The sequence below is a fragment of the Canis lupus genome, chromosome 3 (genome assembly GCF_048164855.1).
Source record: "Canis lupus baileyi chromosome 3, mCanLup2.hap1, whole genome shotgun sequence".
Classification (NCBI taxonomy): Eukaryota; Metazoa; Chordata; class Mammalia; order Carnivora; family Canidae; genus Canis; species Canis lupus.
In genome coordinates, this window is record NC_132840.1 from 56,935,877 (window position 1) to 56,955,551 (window position 19,675).

At 52.0% G+C, this 19,675-nt stretch overlaps 1 protein-coding gene across 2 annotated transcripts; it reads left to right on the forward strand.

Annotated features, from left to right (window-relative positions):
* The first annotated feature begins 3,581 nt into the window (after positions 1-3,581).
* LOC140630734 (asialoglycoprotein receptor 2-like) lies at positions 3,582-15,902 on the forward strand. 2 transcript variants are annotated; one of them, XM_072821433.1, is made up of 10 exons: positions 3,582-3,715; positions 4,583-4,764; positions 5,049-5,238; positions 10,153-10,272; positions 10,480-10,575; positions 10,991-11,062; positions 11,151-11,237; positions 11,328-11,473; positions 15,194-15,300; positions 15,530-15,902. In XM_072821433.1, exons 3-10 carry the CDS (start codon positions 5,115-5,117, stop codon positions 15,684-15,686), a joined length of 909 nt encoding a protein of 302 aa, XP_072677534.1. In that variant the 5' UTR covers positions 3,582-3,715; positions 4,583-4,764; positions 5,049-5,114; the 3' UTR covers positions 15,687-15,902. The 2 variants fall into 2 exon arrangements, with proteins under 2 accessions (XP_072677534.1, XP_072677535.1); XM_072821434.1 differs by lacking the exon at positions 3,582-3,715 and adding an exon at positions 4,299-4,448.
* The last annotated feature ends 3,773 nt before the right edge of the window (positions 15,903-19,675 follow it).

Consider the following 19,675-nt stretch of genomic DNA (forward strand, 5'->3'; position numbering starts at 1 on the left):
CTTTACCATATTTGGATGAAGGAAATTTCCCCTGGAAGCTGGGGCTTGTGCATCTCCCTGGCATTTCCCAGTGTTGGATGTAACAGCTGATGAGTGGGATCCATTCTCCTGTTTCTTTGTAGCTGATTTCTCTCCCTCTCCAGTAGCTTCCAGAACCTTCTCTTCCTCCGTGGTATTCTGAAATTTCACCACGGTGCATTCTGGGTCATTCTTCAGTGAAAAGTTGAGCAATTAATTTGTAGGGTATCTGAATTTGGAGCCTCAACGTTTTCATTCCAATGGACTTTCTTGCATTATTTCTTTGATGACTTTCTCCCTTTGACTTTCTGCTTTTCCTTCCAGAACTCCTACGAGGAGGATGTTGGTTCTCCACGTTGATCTTTTACGTTACCTGTGGAGGTTCTACAGGGCGAATAGAAGAGACTGTTCTCTGACGTTTGAAACCACTTGAGAACTAGGACACAGTAGACAGTTATGTGGATATTGAGATGTTGGCAGTATTGCTGATAAGCAGGGAAAGGTGGATTTGGCTTAAAATCTTAAATCAAAACTGACAAAATAGGGACACTTGAGCGGCTCAGTGGCTGAGTGTCTGCCTTCAGCTCAGTGCATGATCCCTAGGTCCTGGGATCAAGTCCCGCATCGGGCTCCCCACAGGTAGCCTGCTTCTCCCTCTGCCTGTGTCTCTGCCTCTCTCTCTCTCTGTGTGTCTCTCATGAATAAATAAACAAATCTTTAAAAAACCCCGACAAACAATGAAACAAAACAAAGCAATTCTTAAATCAAAAGAACTTGTTAAGATTTCATCCAAGAATTAGGCAGACCTATCTGCCCTGTGGCAGAGCAGATTACAAGCTGGGTGGGAGGCAGCTCCACAAGGCATGCTTCCCTCCCTAGGTGGGAGTGCAGGGCTAGGGGACTGAGAGGAGGCCCAGAGAATTTCCCTGATGAAAAATATACATAGAAATATGAGGCCAGGGAAAAAAGTCCTCTAACTCAGCTGTTTTCTCATTAACAAAACTTTTCTTTTTGTTTCTGTCCTTCTGATCACTCTCTCTTCCTCTCTCTCTTTCTTCGCACCGCCCCTAATCCCTTCTCTCTTTTTCCTGGAAGCTTTCCTAAAATTTATTTTCCAAAGCTCCTGCTGATTTTTTGACTTCAGCAATATTATTATCATTTTTAAAAAATTTTCAAAAGCTCTTTCTTGTTTTCTGAACAAGTAACTAGAACAGAAATGCACTGGGAATTCTGATTGATTCACAATGTGAATTCAGGAAACCCAATAGGAAAATAGATGAAGGATATGAGAAAGCAGCTCACACAAGGGGAAACCCAGATGACTAGTACCTAGTTGGAGAAGTGTCCAAGCCCACTCTTAACTAGAAATGTGGAATTTGGGAGTTGGAAGAGGGAAGTAGATTGGTAGCAATTGGGAAGTTGAATAATATCAAGAGTTGGGAAGGATGGAGCAGAAGGTGGGGGCCCTAACTGGGCTGGTGGTGGGGATATCACCCAGCACAGCCATTCCGGAAAATTGCGCCCTGGTGGGTCTCAGTGAAATAGAGCTTGAGAATGCTTTGCAATCTTGCAATTTGACCCCAGGTGTACTTCACAAGGGAGGTCTCCTCTTGATCCCCACCTCTAGATCTCTGCCTTTAATAGCAGAGATAAGACAGAAAGGTAATTTCTGGGTTATTAATACTCTCCTAGAAGGAGCAGGGACGGAAGATGCCGTGAGGGAGTGTGTAGGGGAGGCGGAAGACCTGGCAAGCAAAGAAAGAAAGGGAAAGAAGGTGACTAAAAAAATATTGTGGATATGATCTCATCTGTGCAAAAATGTCCATGTGCTTGGAATTAAGTGCGAAAGTTTTGTTTTTTTTTTAGTTTTTATTTATTTATGATAGTCACACAGAGAGAGAGAGAGAGAGAGGCAGAGACATAGGCAGAGGGAGAAGCAGGCTCCATGCACCGGGAGCCCGACATGGGATTTGATCCCGGGTCTCCAGGATCGCACCCTGGGCCAAAGGCAGGCTCTAAACCGCTGTGCCACCCAGGGATCCCAAGTGTGAGAGTTTTCTGTGATGACCCAGTGCTTTCATTGTTGGGTAGGGCTCCAAGAGAACTTCTTATGTGGGTCTTCATGGGATCATGATGGGAACCATGAGTGTGGTGTTAATTTTGGTTATTGGCAGTTGGCAACCTCTTAGGGTTCATTACTAGGGAACTGGGTAAATAAAGCATAATCAACTCCAATCCATGCCACCCTGGGGTTCATAGCAACAAGCCAGATTGTACAAATAGCAACACCGACAGATCTTAAACACGTATTGTTGGATGAAGAAGGTCAGGAACAAAAAGATTCATAAAAGTTCCATTTATGTATATAGCAGAGAGACACATAGACTCCAGCACGTATTTTACAAAGGTTCCCATTGAGGCATACTCTTTGGGTCACCTATGGATGCAAAACACACCAACCTCAACTTCTGTGGCTTGAAACAAAGGACTACTTGTTATGTCTTAAGGTTCAATGGGGCTGGAAATTTGGGTAGGGTGAGGCCAGGTGGTCCACGTCGTATTGGCCAGGGTTACACACGTGGGGGCATTCAGCTGTTGGCTGTGCTGGGCTGGAAGCTCCTGGAAGGCTTTGTTGACACGTCCTCGGGCCTCCGTGCTCCTCTGTGTGGTCATTCTCTCTCTGTCTCTCTATCTCTCTGTCTCAATATCCAAATCATGTCTTACTTCCCCACCTCCAGCCCAGGCCTCTCTCTCTAGCAGGAGAGCTGGACTTCCCTAAAGCATGGAGGCTGGCGTCCAAGGCTGAAAACTGAACCTTCCAGGTCTCTGAAGGCTGAGCCCAAAACTGGGCTCACTTCTAGCACTTTCTACTGGCCACAGCAAGCAATGCAGGTAGCTCAGATTCAAGGGGAAGGGAAACAGACTCTGGCTCTTCAGGTGGTGGCCGGTGTGACTTGCATGCATGGCAAGGGAAGAAGCTGACTGCCACCGTCTTTGGAGACTGTTTGCACGTGGAGAGTAGAATTGGTTTGGGGGAACAGGATAGAGGAGGGAAAGTAGGAGGGGAGATTGGAGGAAGGTGGGGCGTCCATGAACTCAGAAATACGACTAACCTGACTTTCTGTGCCTGAGGTCCCCCACCACCTAAAAAAAAAAAAAAAAAAAGAAAGAAAGAAAGAAAGAAAACCCCACCTAAACCAGTATCAACCAAATAAAACAGGATTCCATAACCCAAATCAGAAAAACCCAATAGAAAAGTGACAAAACCATATGACACTTTCAGAAATAGTCCAAGGACATGTCAACTTTTGGTAAAAATTAAGATACTGAGTTTCAAACAGGGAGAAAAGAGGCAAGGGATGTCTCTCGTGTTTCCTGTTCTTTCTCACCAGGTTGGGGGTGGGCAGTGATGGTTGAACCCAGAAACTTGGAGTCAATCCAGTTGAGGTGTGTGGCCAATGAGAAAACCCCTCTCCTGTCCTGATTCCCGGATGTCAGTTGGTCAACTTTGGCATGGAGTAGATAATGCACTTGGTCAGCTCTTTTTTTTTTTTTTTTAAGATTTTATTTATTTATTAATGAGAGACACAAAGATAGGGCCAGAGACACAGGCAGAGGGAGAAGCAGGCTCCCTGTGGGGAGCTCGATGCGGGACTTGGTTCCAGGACCCCAGGATCATGCCCTCAGCCGAAGGCAGGTACTCAGCTGCTGTGCCACCCCGGTGCCCCCATCATCCAGGTGCCCCATCACCCGGGTGCCTCATCACCTTGGTGCCCCCATCACCTGGGTGCCCCATTACCCAGGTGCCCCCATCACCCGGGCACCCCATTACCCGGGTGCCCCCATCAACCGGGCACCCCATCACCTAGGTGCCCCATCACTCGGGTGCCCCATTACTCAACCTTTTCCACAGGACTGTGAAGACCTCTGTCTTATGGCCTGACTTTCCCCTGATTTGCTTCTCTCTGCCCAGGGAAGGTCACTTACTCTTCCTGAAGGCCCATTCCCTCCCCTGGGCAGTGGGGGCCACAGAGGTGCCCACCACTGGGGGGGCCGTGTTGGGACAGTCACATGTAGTTGACTTAGCACAGGTGAGGACGGGGCTTGGTGAGATTCCATCCCTCTGCCCAGGGAGGGCCGCTTGCTGCCACCTGGTGTCCCTGCCCTTATGCCCTGGTCCTTTAGGGGCTTTATTCCCAGAAGAGGGAGGTGAACCAGCTCAGAGCTGGGGAGCCCGGATGCTGAGCCTGCACATTGGGCAAGACCAGAGAACCGGCCCCTGTGATCCTGGCCAGGATATTTGGAGACACCAACAGTTCTGGGAACTCCTGGGACAGGAAGCGAAGGGGGGAGGGGCAGAGGGGAGCCCGGTGAACTGCACCCCAGCGCCCCGGGACCAGACCCCTCCCAAACTTGCAGTGAAGAGCGAGGTAGCTGGCTGGGTTATGGGGAATAGGCCAGGAGACCCCTTTCTCTGGGAGGAACAGACACAGTCATGTCCTCCGCCCCCGCCACCCTTTGCCTGAGTTCCAACCCCATTTCCCCTTCTATTTACTGTCCAAAGTCCCAGGGGCAGCTGATACCAGGTGAGAAGCACTCGGACACTCGGACACACGGGCTCGGGGTTCTCGCCCAGACCAGCCACTCCGGGTACCCCTGCCCCACTTCTCCTGGCTCTGGTGCCTCCTTGTCCTGGGGCCTGGGCTGCGTGAGGGACCTGGGAGTCCGGCCACCCTACTTTAACAGGTAACTAAGGTTGGGGAGGCAGGTGGCACTGGGGATATTTGGTGTGGAGGAGACCCTAGTTCAGGGGCAGCGGGGGCCGGAGGGAGGAGTGGGAGGTGGCTGAGTCCACAGGAGTGCGGGAGGTGGGCTCCTGGCCATGGCACTGCCAGCCAAGCAGTCTCCCAGAAGGGACAGGACCTAGCCGTGTTTCAGCCCCACGTTCACCTCCAAGCTGAAACCCGACCCCAGGGGTAGCCTGGACCTGCTCCCACCCTCCATCCAACCCCATCGTGGGCCTCTGCCAGCATTAGCTTCCAGCATTAGCCTCGAGCCCAGCCTCAGCCCGACCCAGCTCCTGCCCCGGACCCAGCATGGCCAAGGACTGTCAAGACATCCAGCAGCTGGACTCTGAGGACAGCGACCAGCAGCTGGGCAGAGGTGAGGGGCCGGGTCCTCGTGGGCATGGCCCCAGAAGAGAAGACCGGTTCTGCAGAAGTGAGTGTCTAGTTTCTGGGGTTTCATACCTCCTCCGAGTAGCTGCCGGTTGCTCTCTTGCTCTGGGGTCTCTGTCACCTTCGCCCGTGACCAGGGACCAGGCTTCTCTGGGTGTAGGGTGCCTGTCTCCACTGCTTGCCCGCTGACCTCACCTTCCTCTCTACCCCCGGGACCCCAAGGAAAGGGTGTCTGCCCTGAGGCGAGGGACTAACTGGAATGCTGGAGACGGCTTCCTCCTCCTCTTCTCAACCTGAGTAGCATGCAAGCACATGTGTGCATGTGTGTGCATGTGTACATGTGTGCATGTGTGTGTGCGCATGCACATTTCCTCCTAACCTGAGCAGTGTGTGTACGTGTGTGTGCCGTGTGCATGCATGCCTGTGTGTGCCAGGAAAGCATGTGCAGCCAGGAGAGTGTGTATGTGGGGGGGAGCTGGGGGCTGGGCACAGCACGATCTGGGCCCCCCACTCCGTTCCCCTAAGCTCCCAGCCTAGATCCTCCTCTAGTGGCTGCAAGGAGTGTGGTGATGGTGTGAGGCTCGCGGAGACAGGAGGCTCTGGGAGGGACCCTCATTCCCAGGGCTGGTGGACAGCAGGGGACCTGGTGCCCTTGCAGGATGCGGGGGGGGGGGGGGGGTAGATGGGAGCTGATTAGGGCAAGGGCAGCAGGAGGGGTAGGTGTTCCCACCACGGCTCCTCCTTTCCTGGTAGTGAGCTGGGCGTGAGATCCACTCCCCATGAGATCTCCTGAGGGGGCACCGATTCCCAGTTCAAGCAGGAGGCTGGGGCAGAGCCTGGATGTCTTGGATTTCACGGAGGAGGGCGCTTACCCCAAAAAGCCTGCTGGGCAGCAAGGCAGGAGACAGAGGCACACAGCGACATCCACACCCGTCACCTGCTTTCCCAGGACAGCTTGCACTCTTCTTCGTGCGCTAGATGCCTAGTTTTCAGCCAGTTTGGAGATGTTTTGGCCACTCTTTCCTCAGCACCCATTTTCTGCCTCCCTCCCTGCTCTGCTCTCTTCTCCTTCAAGGACTATAATATTCGGGGTCCCACAGGTTCACTGATGGCCTCTGCATTTTTTTAGTCTTTTCTCTCCCGGTGTTTCTTTTTATATCGTTATTATTGCTGTGTCTCCAAGTTCACTGATCTTTATTTATGTCAAACTCATTCTACCCAGTGTATTTTCCATTTCAGACATTGTGGTTTTCATGCCTAGGAGTTCAACCTGGGATGTTTAAGTATCTTCCTTGACTTGTGCTCATGTCTGTGAACAGCACACAGTTATATTATCTGTTTTAATGTCCATGTCTGCTAATTCTAGCACCTGTGTCCATTCTGGGTCTGTTTGTTTTTTAAATATTTTGTTTATTTATTAGGGAGAGGGAGAGAGAGAGAACGAGCAAGGGGAGAGGCAGGGGGAGGGAGAGTGGAGAAGCAGGCTCTCTGTTGAGCAAGGAGCCAGACATGGGACTCGAACCCAGGACTCTGGGATCATGACCTGAGCTGAAGCCAGACGCCTCACCAAGTGAGCCATCCAGGTGCCCTGGGTCAGTTTCGATACATTTATTAACCTTCTTTTTTTTATTTATTTATTTATTTATTTATTTTATTTATTTATGATAGTCACAGAGAGAGAGAGAGGCGCAGAGACACAGGCAGAGGGAGAAGCAGGCTCCATGCACCGGGAGCCCGATGTGGGATTCGATCCTGGGTCTCCAGGATCGCGCCCTGGGCCAAAGGCAGGCACCAAACCGCTGCGCCACCCAGGGATCCCTATTAACCTTCTTATTATGAGTTGTGTTTTCCTGCCTCATTGTATGCCTGGTAATCTCTGATTGCGGGCTAGACATTGTGAATTTTACCACATCGTGTGCTGGATATATTTCTATTCCTCTGCATAACCTTGAGTTTTCTTTTGGGGGTGCGGTTAAGCAACTTAGTCAATTTGATACTTTTGGGTTTTGCTTTTATGATTTTTTAAAAGAAAATCTGTTACTTTATTTTTTAAGTTTATTTAACTTTTTAAGTAATCTCTACATCCAACGTGGGGCTTGAACTCATGATCCTGAGATCAAGAGTCACATGTTCTTCATCTGAGCCAGCCTCTACATTTGCAAGTTTTTTTTTTTTTTTTTAAGTAGCCTCTACACCCAACACAGGGTTTGAACTCAAGACCCTGAGATCAAGACCTGATCTTAAATCAAGAGTCAGATGCTCGACCATCTGAGCCAGTCAGGCGCCCCTGCTTTTATGATATGTTGGGCAGGTCTGGAGCACTCCCGAGGCACCATCCCGGGGCCTGTTTGTGTGCTCAGGATGTTGCTAAGGTTTGGGGGGAGCTCTTTGCAGACCTCCCGGATTCTGTGGCCAGCTCTCTCCTCTCTGACCCTCGCACTCCCCAGACTCTCAATTTCATGTCCTCACCCCGGTGAGTCAGCCTGCTGGGCTTTGCTTGGATTTCCCCTCCCCACTGCCTGGCCTGAAAACTTTCCCTTTGCAGCAGCCAGAACCACTGGGCTCCTCTCGTTGTTCCCTGTCTCTCAGGGATCCTCGCCCTTTGTTGCTTGAGATCCGAGTGTCTTGAGAAAGGGCGGCTTCTCATAGTTGTCTTGGTCGTTTCTGGTGGGGAGGGTGGATCTAGCCTCTGGCTTTCCACGTCCGGCAGACCTATGCTTTTACCTTCAAACTTGCCTGGCCCTCAGTTTGTGTGTTTTACTTCATTTTGTTCTCAGAACAATCCAATCTGGTAGCTACTCTTTTTATCCCCATTAAAAAAAATATATTATTTATTTATTTGAGAGAGAGAGAGAAGAGAAAACATGAGCTGGGGAGGAGCAGAGGCAGAGGGACCCCCAATGTGGGACTCAATCTCAGGATCCCAGGATCATGACCTGAGCCGAAGGGAGACACTTCACTGGCTGAGCCACCTAGGTGCCCCTTCTTACTCCCATTAAAAAAAATTGTCCTGCCTTCATCCCAGGGCATGATCCTAGTCCTGGGATCGAGTCCCACTTTGGGCTCCCTGCATGGAGCCTGCTTCTCTCTCCACCTGTGTCGCTGCCTCTCTCTGTCTCTCATGAATAAATGAATGAAATCTTTAAAAAAGTTGTGATAAGAATACGTAATATGAGTTCTGCCCTCTTCACAAGTGACTCGGGGTGCCAACGCAGGTCGTGAGCTCCAGTACAGGTGCAATGTGGTGCCTGGAACCTATCCATCTTGTGTAACTGAAACTTTATAGCCCTTGAACAGCAGCTCCCCATTTCCCCAGACCCTGGTGACTACCATTCTACTCCTGATGTCTGTGAGTCTGGCTACCTTAGCTACCCCGTGGAAATGGACACGAGGACGTTTGAGGCACCCAGAGGCCGAGTGACTTGTCTGAGACCTCGGAGCTAGTTGGTGGCACAGCAGGACTCAGCCACGGGTGGTCTGATCTCAGGCCTGCAGGCTCAGATTGCCAAGCCAGCCCAGAATTGGGGTTCATAGATCACAGGTCAGGTTGGGAAGCAGGACAGGGGCCTCATGAGTAGACAGGGTTGGAGAGAGCAGCCAGACTGAGCCCTGGGGTCCTAGCTGGATGGGGATGACTGTGGTCAGCAAGAGCTTCTGTGTGGAGAGAAGCCCAGGCGATGGGAAGGGTGTGAGGGGAAGGGGTGACAGGCACAGGGGAGGCTGTACCCAGAGAGGGGAGCGGGTAGTGGAGGGGTCAAAGACATGGCCTCTGTGAATCAAGATGGGGTCCTGAGTGTGTCTGAAGTGGAGGATGGTGACAGTCATTGGTGTAAAGATCTCAGGAGGTCTGGGTGATCCCGCACAGGGAGTGCCCACTGCAGGATGGTGGCAGCAGGTACACTGGGCAGAGGACTCTGGGCCCCTGACCAACTGGCCCAGGATGGGATGAGGATATGGGAAAGCGGGGTCTGAGGCAAAGAGGAAGCATCTTGTTTTCAGGTGGATAATGCAAACGCAGGAGCTTCAGCAGGGAGGGCACACTGGCCAGGGGCTGGGGGGTGGGGAGCCACCCAACGCCTGTGAAACTGCAGGTGTATTTGTGAGTGTGTGACACTGTGTGTGTCTGTGTGTACGCGTGTGAAGATGTGTCAGTGTGTGCTACCACACATGAGAGTGTGTACGAGACAGTGTGTGCGTTAATGTGTGTGAGTGTGAGAGTGTTAATGAGAGTGTGTGCCCATCCTGGGTGTCAACGTCCCACTGCTGGTGGCCGGCCACATAACCCGGTCCCAAAGCGAGGGTGGCAGGGGCCAGTGGGGATGGGGCCATGCGAGGGGCAACGAGTGTGCATGCAGCAATGTGCATGCCTCAGTGTGTGTGTGCACAGTGTGGAGTGTGAGAGCAAAGTGAGAAAAGCATGTGTGTATGTGGGGGGGTCAGGGGTTCATTCTGGCTAAGGGCAGGGAGAGGCTTCTGCAAGGTGCTGAGGCTAGAGGGGAGAGGTCGCCAGGGAGCAGGGGTTCTGGTGGTTCCAGGGCAGGGGTGAGGATGGGAGTGGGGATGGGGGGGAGGGGGTGGTGGGATGCCACAGGACAGGGCTGAGAGGGCTGACCTGGGGAGTGGAAGGCCCAAGAACGCAGGGCCTGGCCTCTGGGTCCCCGGGTCCAAGCCCGGGGTTTTGCACACAGGTGATGTGACTACCGTGTGCCTTCATGTTGCATGCACCTGAGTTGCTGTGTGTGCACATCTGCATGTGTTCACATGGGGGTGAGTGTGCAAATGTGTGCAATGCCTGACCCCTGGGGTCAAAGCCCAGCAACTCCCTCCACAGCTCACCCCCATCTACCCCCACCAGGGCTGCACTTCCTCAGACCTCTGTCTCCCTGATGCTTGCACGTGTCCACTGTCCAGGTCCGCCGGTCCCCTTGCTCCTCCTCTGACACCCCATCTCCCGCAGGGTTGCCTCCCCACCAGCCCCTTCTGCTGCAGCGTCTCTGCTCTGGATACCGCCTCAATCTGCTTGTCCTAGGCTTCAACGTCCTGATGCTGGTGGCGATCTGCGTCATCGGGTCCCAACGTGAGGGTCGTTTGGCGCCGTGGGGGATGGGGTGGTGCCAGGGGCCTACCAGGGCTCTGAGAGCTCTGAGAGGGGCCAGAAAGAGGCAGCGCTGGGACAACCGTGGGGGTGGGTGATGGGGCGGAGCGGGGCACTTGGTTGGGCGTGGGCTGTCACTTGGGTCGCTGCCCTCTCCACTTTGTCCTGTTCTGCCTGCCTCCTGACAAGGAGCTCAGCTAGAAGAGGAGCTGCGGATCCTCAAAGAGAACTTCAGCCACTTCTCCTCAGGGGTCCTGATGGAGCTCGGTGTCCTCCTCTCCGATGGTGGGTGGGCGACTCCCCGCGGCTCATCCACACCGGGTTTGCTGGGCGTCCCAGGCTGGGTCTGCAGGGTGGGGGCCCAGCCGGGGAAGCTGGGCGAGGCTTCCAGGGATGCTGACCCCTGGGCGCAGGGGCTCGGAAGGATGGACAGGCAGGTGAGCACGGTGGGGGTCCGTGCCAGGTGGAGAGAACAGAACCTGTGAGGCCGGAGGGGACTGTGACCCCTTGCAGTGTGGCAGGGGCTGGGTGGGGAGGGGGCAGGTCTGTGCCTTGCAAAGTCACTGCGGGGGACTTGGGCGGGGGAGTCGGGAGGCCAAGGGCAGAGGTCACGGGGAGCACTGGCACGAGGGTGGGTGAGGGTGGAGGGAGCTTCAAGAGGTCGAAGGGAGGAGGAAATGGTTAAGCTTTCCTTTTTCAGGGGGCGGTGCCAGTAGCCAGCTGACTTCTCTGGAAGCCAAGCTGGAGAAACAGCAGAGGGACGTGAAGGCAGGTCAGACACCCTCCTGAGTGCGTGCAGCGTGCGTGTGTGTGCGCATCCCCAGCCAGCGCGCCGCATCACGCCCTCCCCGGTGCTCTAGATCACGCCACCCTGCTCCTGCACCTGAAGCACTTCCCCTCGGACCTGCGCATCCTAACGTGTCAGGTGGCGTTCTTCCAGAGCAACGGTAGGGACGGAGGGGAGTCCGCAGGTCCCTCGTGCCCGCGTCCTCCGTGCACCTCATCCCCACCCCCCATCACCTCCCCGCCCCCCGCAGGCACCGACTGCTGCCCGGTCAACTGGCTGGAGTACGAGGGCAGCTGCTACTGGTTCTCCCGCTCCGGGAAGACCTGGGAGGAGGCCGAGAAGCACTGCCAGCTGGAGAGCGCGCACCTGGTGGTCGTCAACTCCAGGGAGGAGCAGGTGAGACTAGACCCTTCCCAGGGTGCAGCTGGGAGGCTGGTCCCGCTGCTTTATTGTTATTTGGGAACCAAAGGAAGGGTCCAGAAGCAGAAGTCCAGCACAGCCTTGGGAAGGCTGTGGTGAGACAGTCACCGATTCTAGGAGGTGGGGCATTACAGCCGGGAGCTGGGGGTGGGGGATGGGCAGGTGAGCGGGTGACCAGCGACAGGTCAGGAGACAGGATCCAAGGGCCATGGGCTTGGCTGAAGAACACAGTGCAGACGCTCAGTCCCTTCTTGCTGGATGTGGGATGAGGGGGTCACTGGGTGTAAGGGACCGCGTGGGCAGGATTCCCAGGGACACACCTGCCGTGGGTGACTGGGTACCTCCAGAGCATTCCAGGTCTCTCCTGCCCACTGCCCCCAACACCAGAGTTCACCACGGACAACCAAGCTGTTAGGGTAGGTAGTGGACTTTTTAAAAAACGAGGATATGACTGGTGATAATCACTGAGTCTTTGCTCTGTGCCAGGCACTTTCTTTTAAAAAAAGATTTTATTTATTCACAAGAGACACACACACACACACACACAGGCAGAGACACAGGCAGAGGGAGAAGCAGGTTCCCTGCGGGGAGCCTGATGTTGGACTCAACCCCAGAGTCCTGGGGTCACGCCCTGAGTGGAAGGCAGATGCTCAACCACTGAGCCACCCAGGTGCCCTATGTTTTTGATTTTTAAAAACTGATTAAGAGTCTTCTTTTAATAGATGTGTACCTCATTTACATTTTTTAAAGATTTATTTATTTATTTATGGTAGACACAGAGAGAGAGAGGGTGGGGGGGGCAGAGACACAGGAGGAGGGAGAAGCAGGCTCCATGTCGGGAGCCCGACGTGGGACTTGATCCCGGGACTCCAGGATCGCGCCCTGGGCCAAAGGCAGGCGCCAAACTGCTGAGCCACCCAGGGATCCCCTACGTTTTTTTTTTAAATAGACACATTTAATCTCAAGCCTGTCTTCTTTTCTGTCAATGTCCTCCATTTGTTTCCTCACATTTGTTGTGTGAGATGTATTCTTTTTTGTTTTTTCCCCTATGGTATCTCCAACTAGGTGTCACTTATTTTGGGCTATACTAGTGATTACTGTGATAATCTTAAACAATGGGCTGAAATTGATTGGCTTAAAAAAAATGAAAGATTTCATTTGACTTTCCATATGAAGAAGGAAACCAGCCCGCTGATTCTTCTTCAAATGTCTCCTCTTTTTGGAAGTAGGTTCCACACTCAATATGGCTTGAACTCTGGACCCTGAGATCTAGAGTTCCATGTTCTAGCGAGTGAGCCAGCCAAGTGCCCTGCCTCGTTCTTTTTTAAAAAATTGAAATATAATCAACATATAATGTTGTATATGTTTGAGGGATCCAATGTGCATAGTGCAATGTGATTGCTCCATAGCATCAGCTAACACCCTTAGCACGTCATATAATTATCACTTTTTTCTGGGGAGAGCAATGAAAATCAAGTCTCTTGGCAACTTTGAAGTTTCTAATGCCTCGTTCTTTCCTCTCCGAGACTCCGTAAGCGTTTTGCCTGAATAGTTGGAGTCTTTTCTGTCTTTGAATTTCATCAGCCTCATCCAGATATATCTTGCTGTTGCTCCTTCTCTCTGCATTTTGGCTCTGGGGCCAGGAGCATCCTCTTAATTCGTACATTTTGGAGGTTTCCTAAATTCTTAAATATATATTTTAAAAGATTTTTGAAAAAAAATTTGAACATTTCTTTTTTAATTTTTTCTTTGAACTTTTTTTTCTTGTGTGTTCTCTTTCTTTCTCTGGAACGGGTCATCAAAACGTCCCTCTGTTGTCTGCTGCCCACAGCCATTGCCCTGTGTCAGGTGCTCCTGTCTTTTCCTTTCCCTCTGAGCTGCGGTCCTGTTGTCAAGCTCATCCTTCACATCCCAGACTCACCTTTCTGCTGAGTTCCTAGGCTCGTCCCCCGTGGCTCAAATCTTTCTCTTGGGTTCCTTCCCCTCACTTTACCATGGTGTCATCTTTCCTCTTGGAGGTCTTCTTTGATATTTTATATCATTCATCTCCTCTTTAATTTTTTTTCAAGATTTTATTTATTCATTTATGAGAGACACAGAGAGAGGCAGAGACACTGACAGAGGGAGAAGCAGGCTCCCTTTAGGGAGCCTGATGAGGGACTTGATCCCAAGACCCTGGGGTCACACCCTGAGTTGAAGACAGACGCTCCACCACTGAGCCACCCAGGTGCCCTCACGTCAATTCTTAATATCAGAGTTCTTGCTTCTTCCTTGTCCTCCTCTTCATCTTCCTCCTCTCTACTTTTTGCATAAGTTCCATGATAATCCCCCCTCTGCCATGTTTATGAATGGACGCCATTCTTTCTTGCCTGTTGTTTACCCAGGAATAGGGGAGATGAATTCTCCTGGACCGTCTTCTCCAATCATCTGGCACTATTGATTCCTCCCCTCAGTCTTCAACACAGAGGGCTGGATATGGTCAATTTGTGTTCCGTTCAGTTATTCAGCTTCCGGCCGTGGTGGGAAGAGGGGACGGTGCAGCAGGTGGCAGCGAATAGAATACCTGGGCTCCAGCACTTTGCCTCCAGCTCTGTTGACTCATGTGAATTTGTGAGGCAGCCCCGCAGCCTCTGAGCGCCACTCCTCCAGCACAGAACATTGTCTGGTTTGCAGGATTCTGGAATTTGAGGGCACCGCCATACCTGTGCTCGCAGGGGGTGGTCTGCAATCATTACTGGGTATCTAGGAAGCGAATGGAATTAAGAAATTTCCCTCCAAATGGGGTCGTAGACCCTCCACTCGCTGAGGGAAGAGTGAAGCGGGTATGTTAGTCCAGCTACCCCTCTGTTTCCTTCCTCCACACCTTCCCTCTGTCACCCTCCCAAACCATGGGGCTTAAGTCCCATCTGTAAAGAGAAGGCCACTGGCAGGGGGCGGGTTGTCTATTGACCTAGGGGGGGTGTATGAGTCTGGGGGAGCTGTCTCAGGGCCAATTTCTCCCCAGTCCCTGCCCATGCACCCTGAGCAGCCTCCTATTTCCAGCCCAGATCTTGGACCCCATGTAGCCAAGTTGGAGTGGGGCTCTGGGTCGTGGGTCCAAGCTTGGAGGCTCCAGAGCCTGGCAAAACTCTAGAAGTGACAGCTATGTAGAGAAGCAGGAGCAGGGACCCATGCCCCTGAGAGGGGAGTGACACCGAGATCCTGAACGGGCATTGAGTTCCACGGGGGCAACAGGGGCAGGGGCCAGAGTCAGGATTCCAAGAATTTAAGGTGGTGGGCAGAGGACAGCAGAGGATGAGGGTTGGGGTGGCAGCTGAGAGCTGGGAATGAGGTGGGGCGTCGGGTCAGGGGGCAGCGGTCACAAACCCGGGCGGGCCCTAGACTTTCTGGGCTCTGCCGGACTACTGCGAGTCCCCTGATCTCACACGCGAAGTGCGAATCACCGGGGTACCCGATTTAGAGAGCTTTCTAAGGATCGAATAAGATCATCTTCGTAAAGCACTTCACACCGAGTCTTAGCCCCGCAAAGTCCTCTAAACCCTAACTCCTGTTCCAGAAGAAAAAGCAGGAACAGTTGTGTAGGGAGCTGAGGCTTCAGCCTGGGGATGGATGGAGCTGGGCCTGGTGGAGGCAGCCACAGCTACTGTCTGCTCGAGCTTCAGAGGATTAGAACCTTCCTCCCCACCTGTCTTCCAGAAGTTCATCCTACAACACACGAACCCCTTCGATACCTGGATAGGTCTCACTGACAGTGATGGCTCCTGGAGATGGGTGGACGGCACCGACTATCAGCAGAGCTACAAGTAAGTGGCTCCCCCTCCGCTTTGTTAGTTTGGCCTGGGGACAGCCACCCAGTCTTTTGCCCCTGTCCCTGCCCATCCTTCCCTTGGGGCCCAAATTCCCCAAGCCTGTCCCTTCAAGGCTGCAGCATCCACTCCCGGGACCCTTCCTCCTCGGCTGTGCTCTTCTCAGGTAGGGGCTGAGAGTTGTGGGGGTAGGGGCCAGAGCTCGAGCAATACCCTGCCTTCCTAGGAACTGGGCGGCCACCCAGCCAGACGACTGGCAGGGCCACGAGGTGGGCGGAGGCGAAGACTGTGCTGAAGTCCGGGCCAACGGCCGCTGGAATGACAACTTCTGCAAGCAGGTGCAGCGCTGGGTGTGCGAGATGAGGCGGAACGTGACGGGTTAGGAGCCCGCCCCCCGCCCCGCTCCCAGCTCTCCGCTGGGGGTTTCAAAGGAAGGAAAAACAGAGGTGGAGGGGGGTTGGGGCACAGTGGAGGGGGGGCCGTAAGCATCTGGGACCCCCAGAGACACTGCAGTCCTGCCTCCTTTGGCAAGTCACTGTTCTGGTTATAATGTGGAGCCCGCTCGGCAGGGTACGGAGAGAAGATGCAAGTACTTGGAATTGTGTGAACTGGTCGTTCAGGACTGGGAGATGTGGGGAGCAAAGGGGAGGGGGGTTCCTGAAGAGACACATTTAGTCCTTGACGGCTGCTCCTTGAGACTGATCCTGAGGGATGCAGGTCAGGGAGGCGGGGGGGGGGGGTAGGGGGGAGTGGGGGGGGTGGGGGGGGGTTTTGGAGCACAGATGCTCTGCTGGAGGCCGTGGGTGGGGGCAGAGGGCCTGGGGAACAACTCCCCCCACCCCTGTGGGATTTCCTGCAGAAGAGGCTTCGGGGAACAACGGTGCTCCCCGCAACCCTGGGGCGATGGCCCCACTGCCCGGCCTGTGGAAAATGCTCACTAAGGGAAGGGGGGTCCGGGTGCTGTGCCCTGTCTGCAGTGGGACCTCCTTTTCTGGACTCCTAACAGCACTGGGTGTCACGAGCCACCTCCATAGTGGCCACATTGCACCTTGCAAAATCATTCTGAAGCTGATAATAAGAGGCTCTTTAGACAATTCAGATTTGTTGTTTTATTTTTACTACACAATCAGTACCTACTATTAGTAAAAAAAATGTTTCTCTGTCTCACACACACGCGGGGATGCTCCTCATGCCTCCCACTTCTCCCAGAGTTAACTATCTCGTGGCCATTGAACTAGTCAGGGCTCTCCGAAGAACCAGCAGGGTGTGGATGTGTACGTAGGTGTGATTTATTAAAGAGATTTATTACCAGGAATAATACATGCAAACGGATATCTCTTTCTTGCACAACTTCTATTTCCTCTGAAGTTAATAATTGTTTCACTTAAACATTTTTTTCTTCATACGCCTTGAACGAAATCATCCATTGCATATTGCAAAATTATCCTTGACTATAAAAGGCCTGAATCTAAATTTCTACACATGTTGACTGGTTATGTAACGAGGATCTCAGCTCTACTTCTTTCCTAGAGCCATAGGGGTGAATAAACATTTTATGGGGCCTGAAGCATACACAGTTTTGAGGAGCCCTCCTTAAAAATAACTTTATGGGGGCACCTGGGTGGCTCCTTCGGTGAAGCATCTGACTCTTGGTTTTGGCTCAGGTCATGACCTTAGGGTCGTGGGATTGCATCAGGCTCTGTGCTCAGCGGGGAGTCTGCTTAAGATTCCCTTTCCCCCTCCTGCTGCCCCTCCCCGCTGCACTCTCTCTCTTTCTCTCAAATGAAAAGATCTTTTTTTTTTTTAAAAAAAAAAATAACATTATAGGGATCCGTGGGTGGCGCAGCGGTTTGGCGCCTGCCTTTGGCCCAGGGCGCGATCCTGAAGACCCGGGATCGAATCCCATGTCAGGCTCCCGGTGCATGGAGCCTGCTTCTCCCTCTGCCTGTGTCTCTGCCTCTCTCTCTCTCTTTCTCTGTATGACTATCATAAATTAAAAAAAAAAAAAGATTTCTTTAAAAAAATTAAAAAATAACATTATGAACACAAAAGCATAACAGTTAATATTTACTTACATTGGAACCTGCCCCACAACTTTAGTAAAAGGTGAAAGATTTATATGATCTGAAGAGAAACCAGAGTATGCCCCACAACTTTAAAAAGCTGGAAGCTGCCACAAATATCACACAGTCCTCAAAAATAATAAAATATTTGTAGTCATCTTCCAACATACCTTGAAAATTCATTTTCCCTATCTTCTTGGTACAAGACTCACCGTTTGCTTCTGCATGTGACGAAGATGTCAGGTGACCTTCCAGAGAGAGAAGAGAAAGGTAATCGTGGCCTCCTTGTTCTTACTGATGTCAGCTGCTCCCCCAGTGAGTCCACAGCGCCGCTGACAGAGGCACCCCAAGAGCCATCGCTTATGGACCAACAGAGGGGTGCACGCTGTGACTGCAAACCACACACTCGTGTCCCCCAGCATACTCAGGGCAAATGGATTTCCTGCCTGACTTCTTAGCTTGTTGAGAAAAAGCCACCTGACCCAGAGGACAGTGTAAAGGAGGGTGAAGGGACACTAGTCACCAGAATTGATTGTCGTTAAAATAACTTTTATTCTCATGATTTACCAAGGTTTAGGACCATGCAAAGATGTTGCTAGGGCCCCAGGGGGGTTTCATACGGGGCCTGGGTGGGGTCCTGGAGTTCAGGACCCAGCAGTTCATTGTCTATCTGCTCTGTGCACCCCTTATACCCCCACTGCCACCTGCCTGACAGGCTTGGGGCCTCCATTCATGCCCTTGGAGCTGCTGCAGAGCCGGCTGGCAGAGTCTTTTTTATTTTCCCCAAGATTTTATTTATTTATTCATGAGAGACACACACAGAGAAGCAGAGACACAGGCAGAGGGAGAAGCAGGCAGAAGGAGAAGCAGGCTCCCTGCTGGGAACCCGATGCGGGACTCCATCCCAGGACCCTGAGATCACAACCTTAGCCGAAGGCAGATGCTCTACCACTGAGCCACCCAGGGTCCCCTGGCAGAGCCTTTATGCTGGGACTTCCCACTTATCCTGCATAATTTCTGGTCTCCTCTCTTTCTCCTGGGTTGGACCCTCTCTTCCCTGAATCCTTGCCTTCCTCTTTCTTTGTTTATTCTCTTGTTTTGCTAAAGCATCCTCTCTAGCTTTCTAGAAAAGCGTATAGGGGAAGGATGTGTTTTTGAAAGATCGGTTGGTCATTTGTGGGAATATAGGCTGTGGGGTGGCAAATATGCTCCCTCACTGCTCTGTAGGCCTTGCTCTGTATTTTCTAGCTTCCGGGATGCTGCTTGCCAAGAGATCTGACCCTACCCTGAGGCCTGATCCTGTGAACTCCTCCCCACCCCCTGTGCTTTCTTGAGATATTTCCCTGGAACCCTGGTGTCTGAAAGTGACCGCTGCCTCATGGGATCCTTTCAGTGGTTACACTGGGCTCTCTCCAGGCTTTTTATTTTTTTAATTTTAATTAAAAAAATTTTTTTTTAAATTTTTATTTATTTATGATAGTCACACACACAGAGAGAGGCAGAGACATAGGCAGAGGGAGAAGCAGGCTCCATACACCGGGAGCCCGACGTGGGATTCGATCCCGGGTCTCCAGGATCGCGCCCTGGGCCAAAGGCAGGCGCCAAACCGCTGTGCCACCCAGGGATCCCATTAATTTTAATTTTTTTAAAAAATATTTGTTTATTCGTGATACACCCAAAGAGAGGCAGAGACACAGGCAGAAGGAGAAGCAGGCTCCCTGCAGGGAGCCCGATGCGGGACTCAATCCCAGGACGCCGGGGTCACATCCTGACTCTGAGCCGAAGGCAGACGCTCAATCACTGAGCCATCCAGGCGTCCCAAGAAATTTCTTTAAAAAAAAAAAAAGGTATCAATATGACTCATCAGTTGTATCCAAGGTGCCTCTGTATCAAAGACAAGATGGGGGGAAAAAAGTAAGACAAAAATAAAATGAAAATGACAATAGGGCAGCCCCACTGGCGCTGCGGTTTAGCGCCGCCTGCAGCCCAGGGCGTGATCCTGGAGACTCTGGATCGAGTCCCATGTCGGGCTCCCTGCATGGAGCCTGCTTCTCCCTCTGCCTGTGTCTCTGCCTCTCATTCTCTCTCTCTCTCTCTCTCTCTCTCTGTCTCTATGAATAAATAAATAAAATCTTAAAAAAAAAGAAAATGACAATAAGCATAATTTTCTGTTCTTTCGAGTTATTAGAGTGACACACTAATGTTCTGTTGTAAGAAGAACATTCAGTAAAGTCAAACTGTCTCTGAAAGATGAACAATGCAGTGGAAGCCAACAGCTTCCTATAATAATAATAAGCAAAAATGAAAAG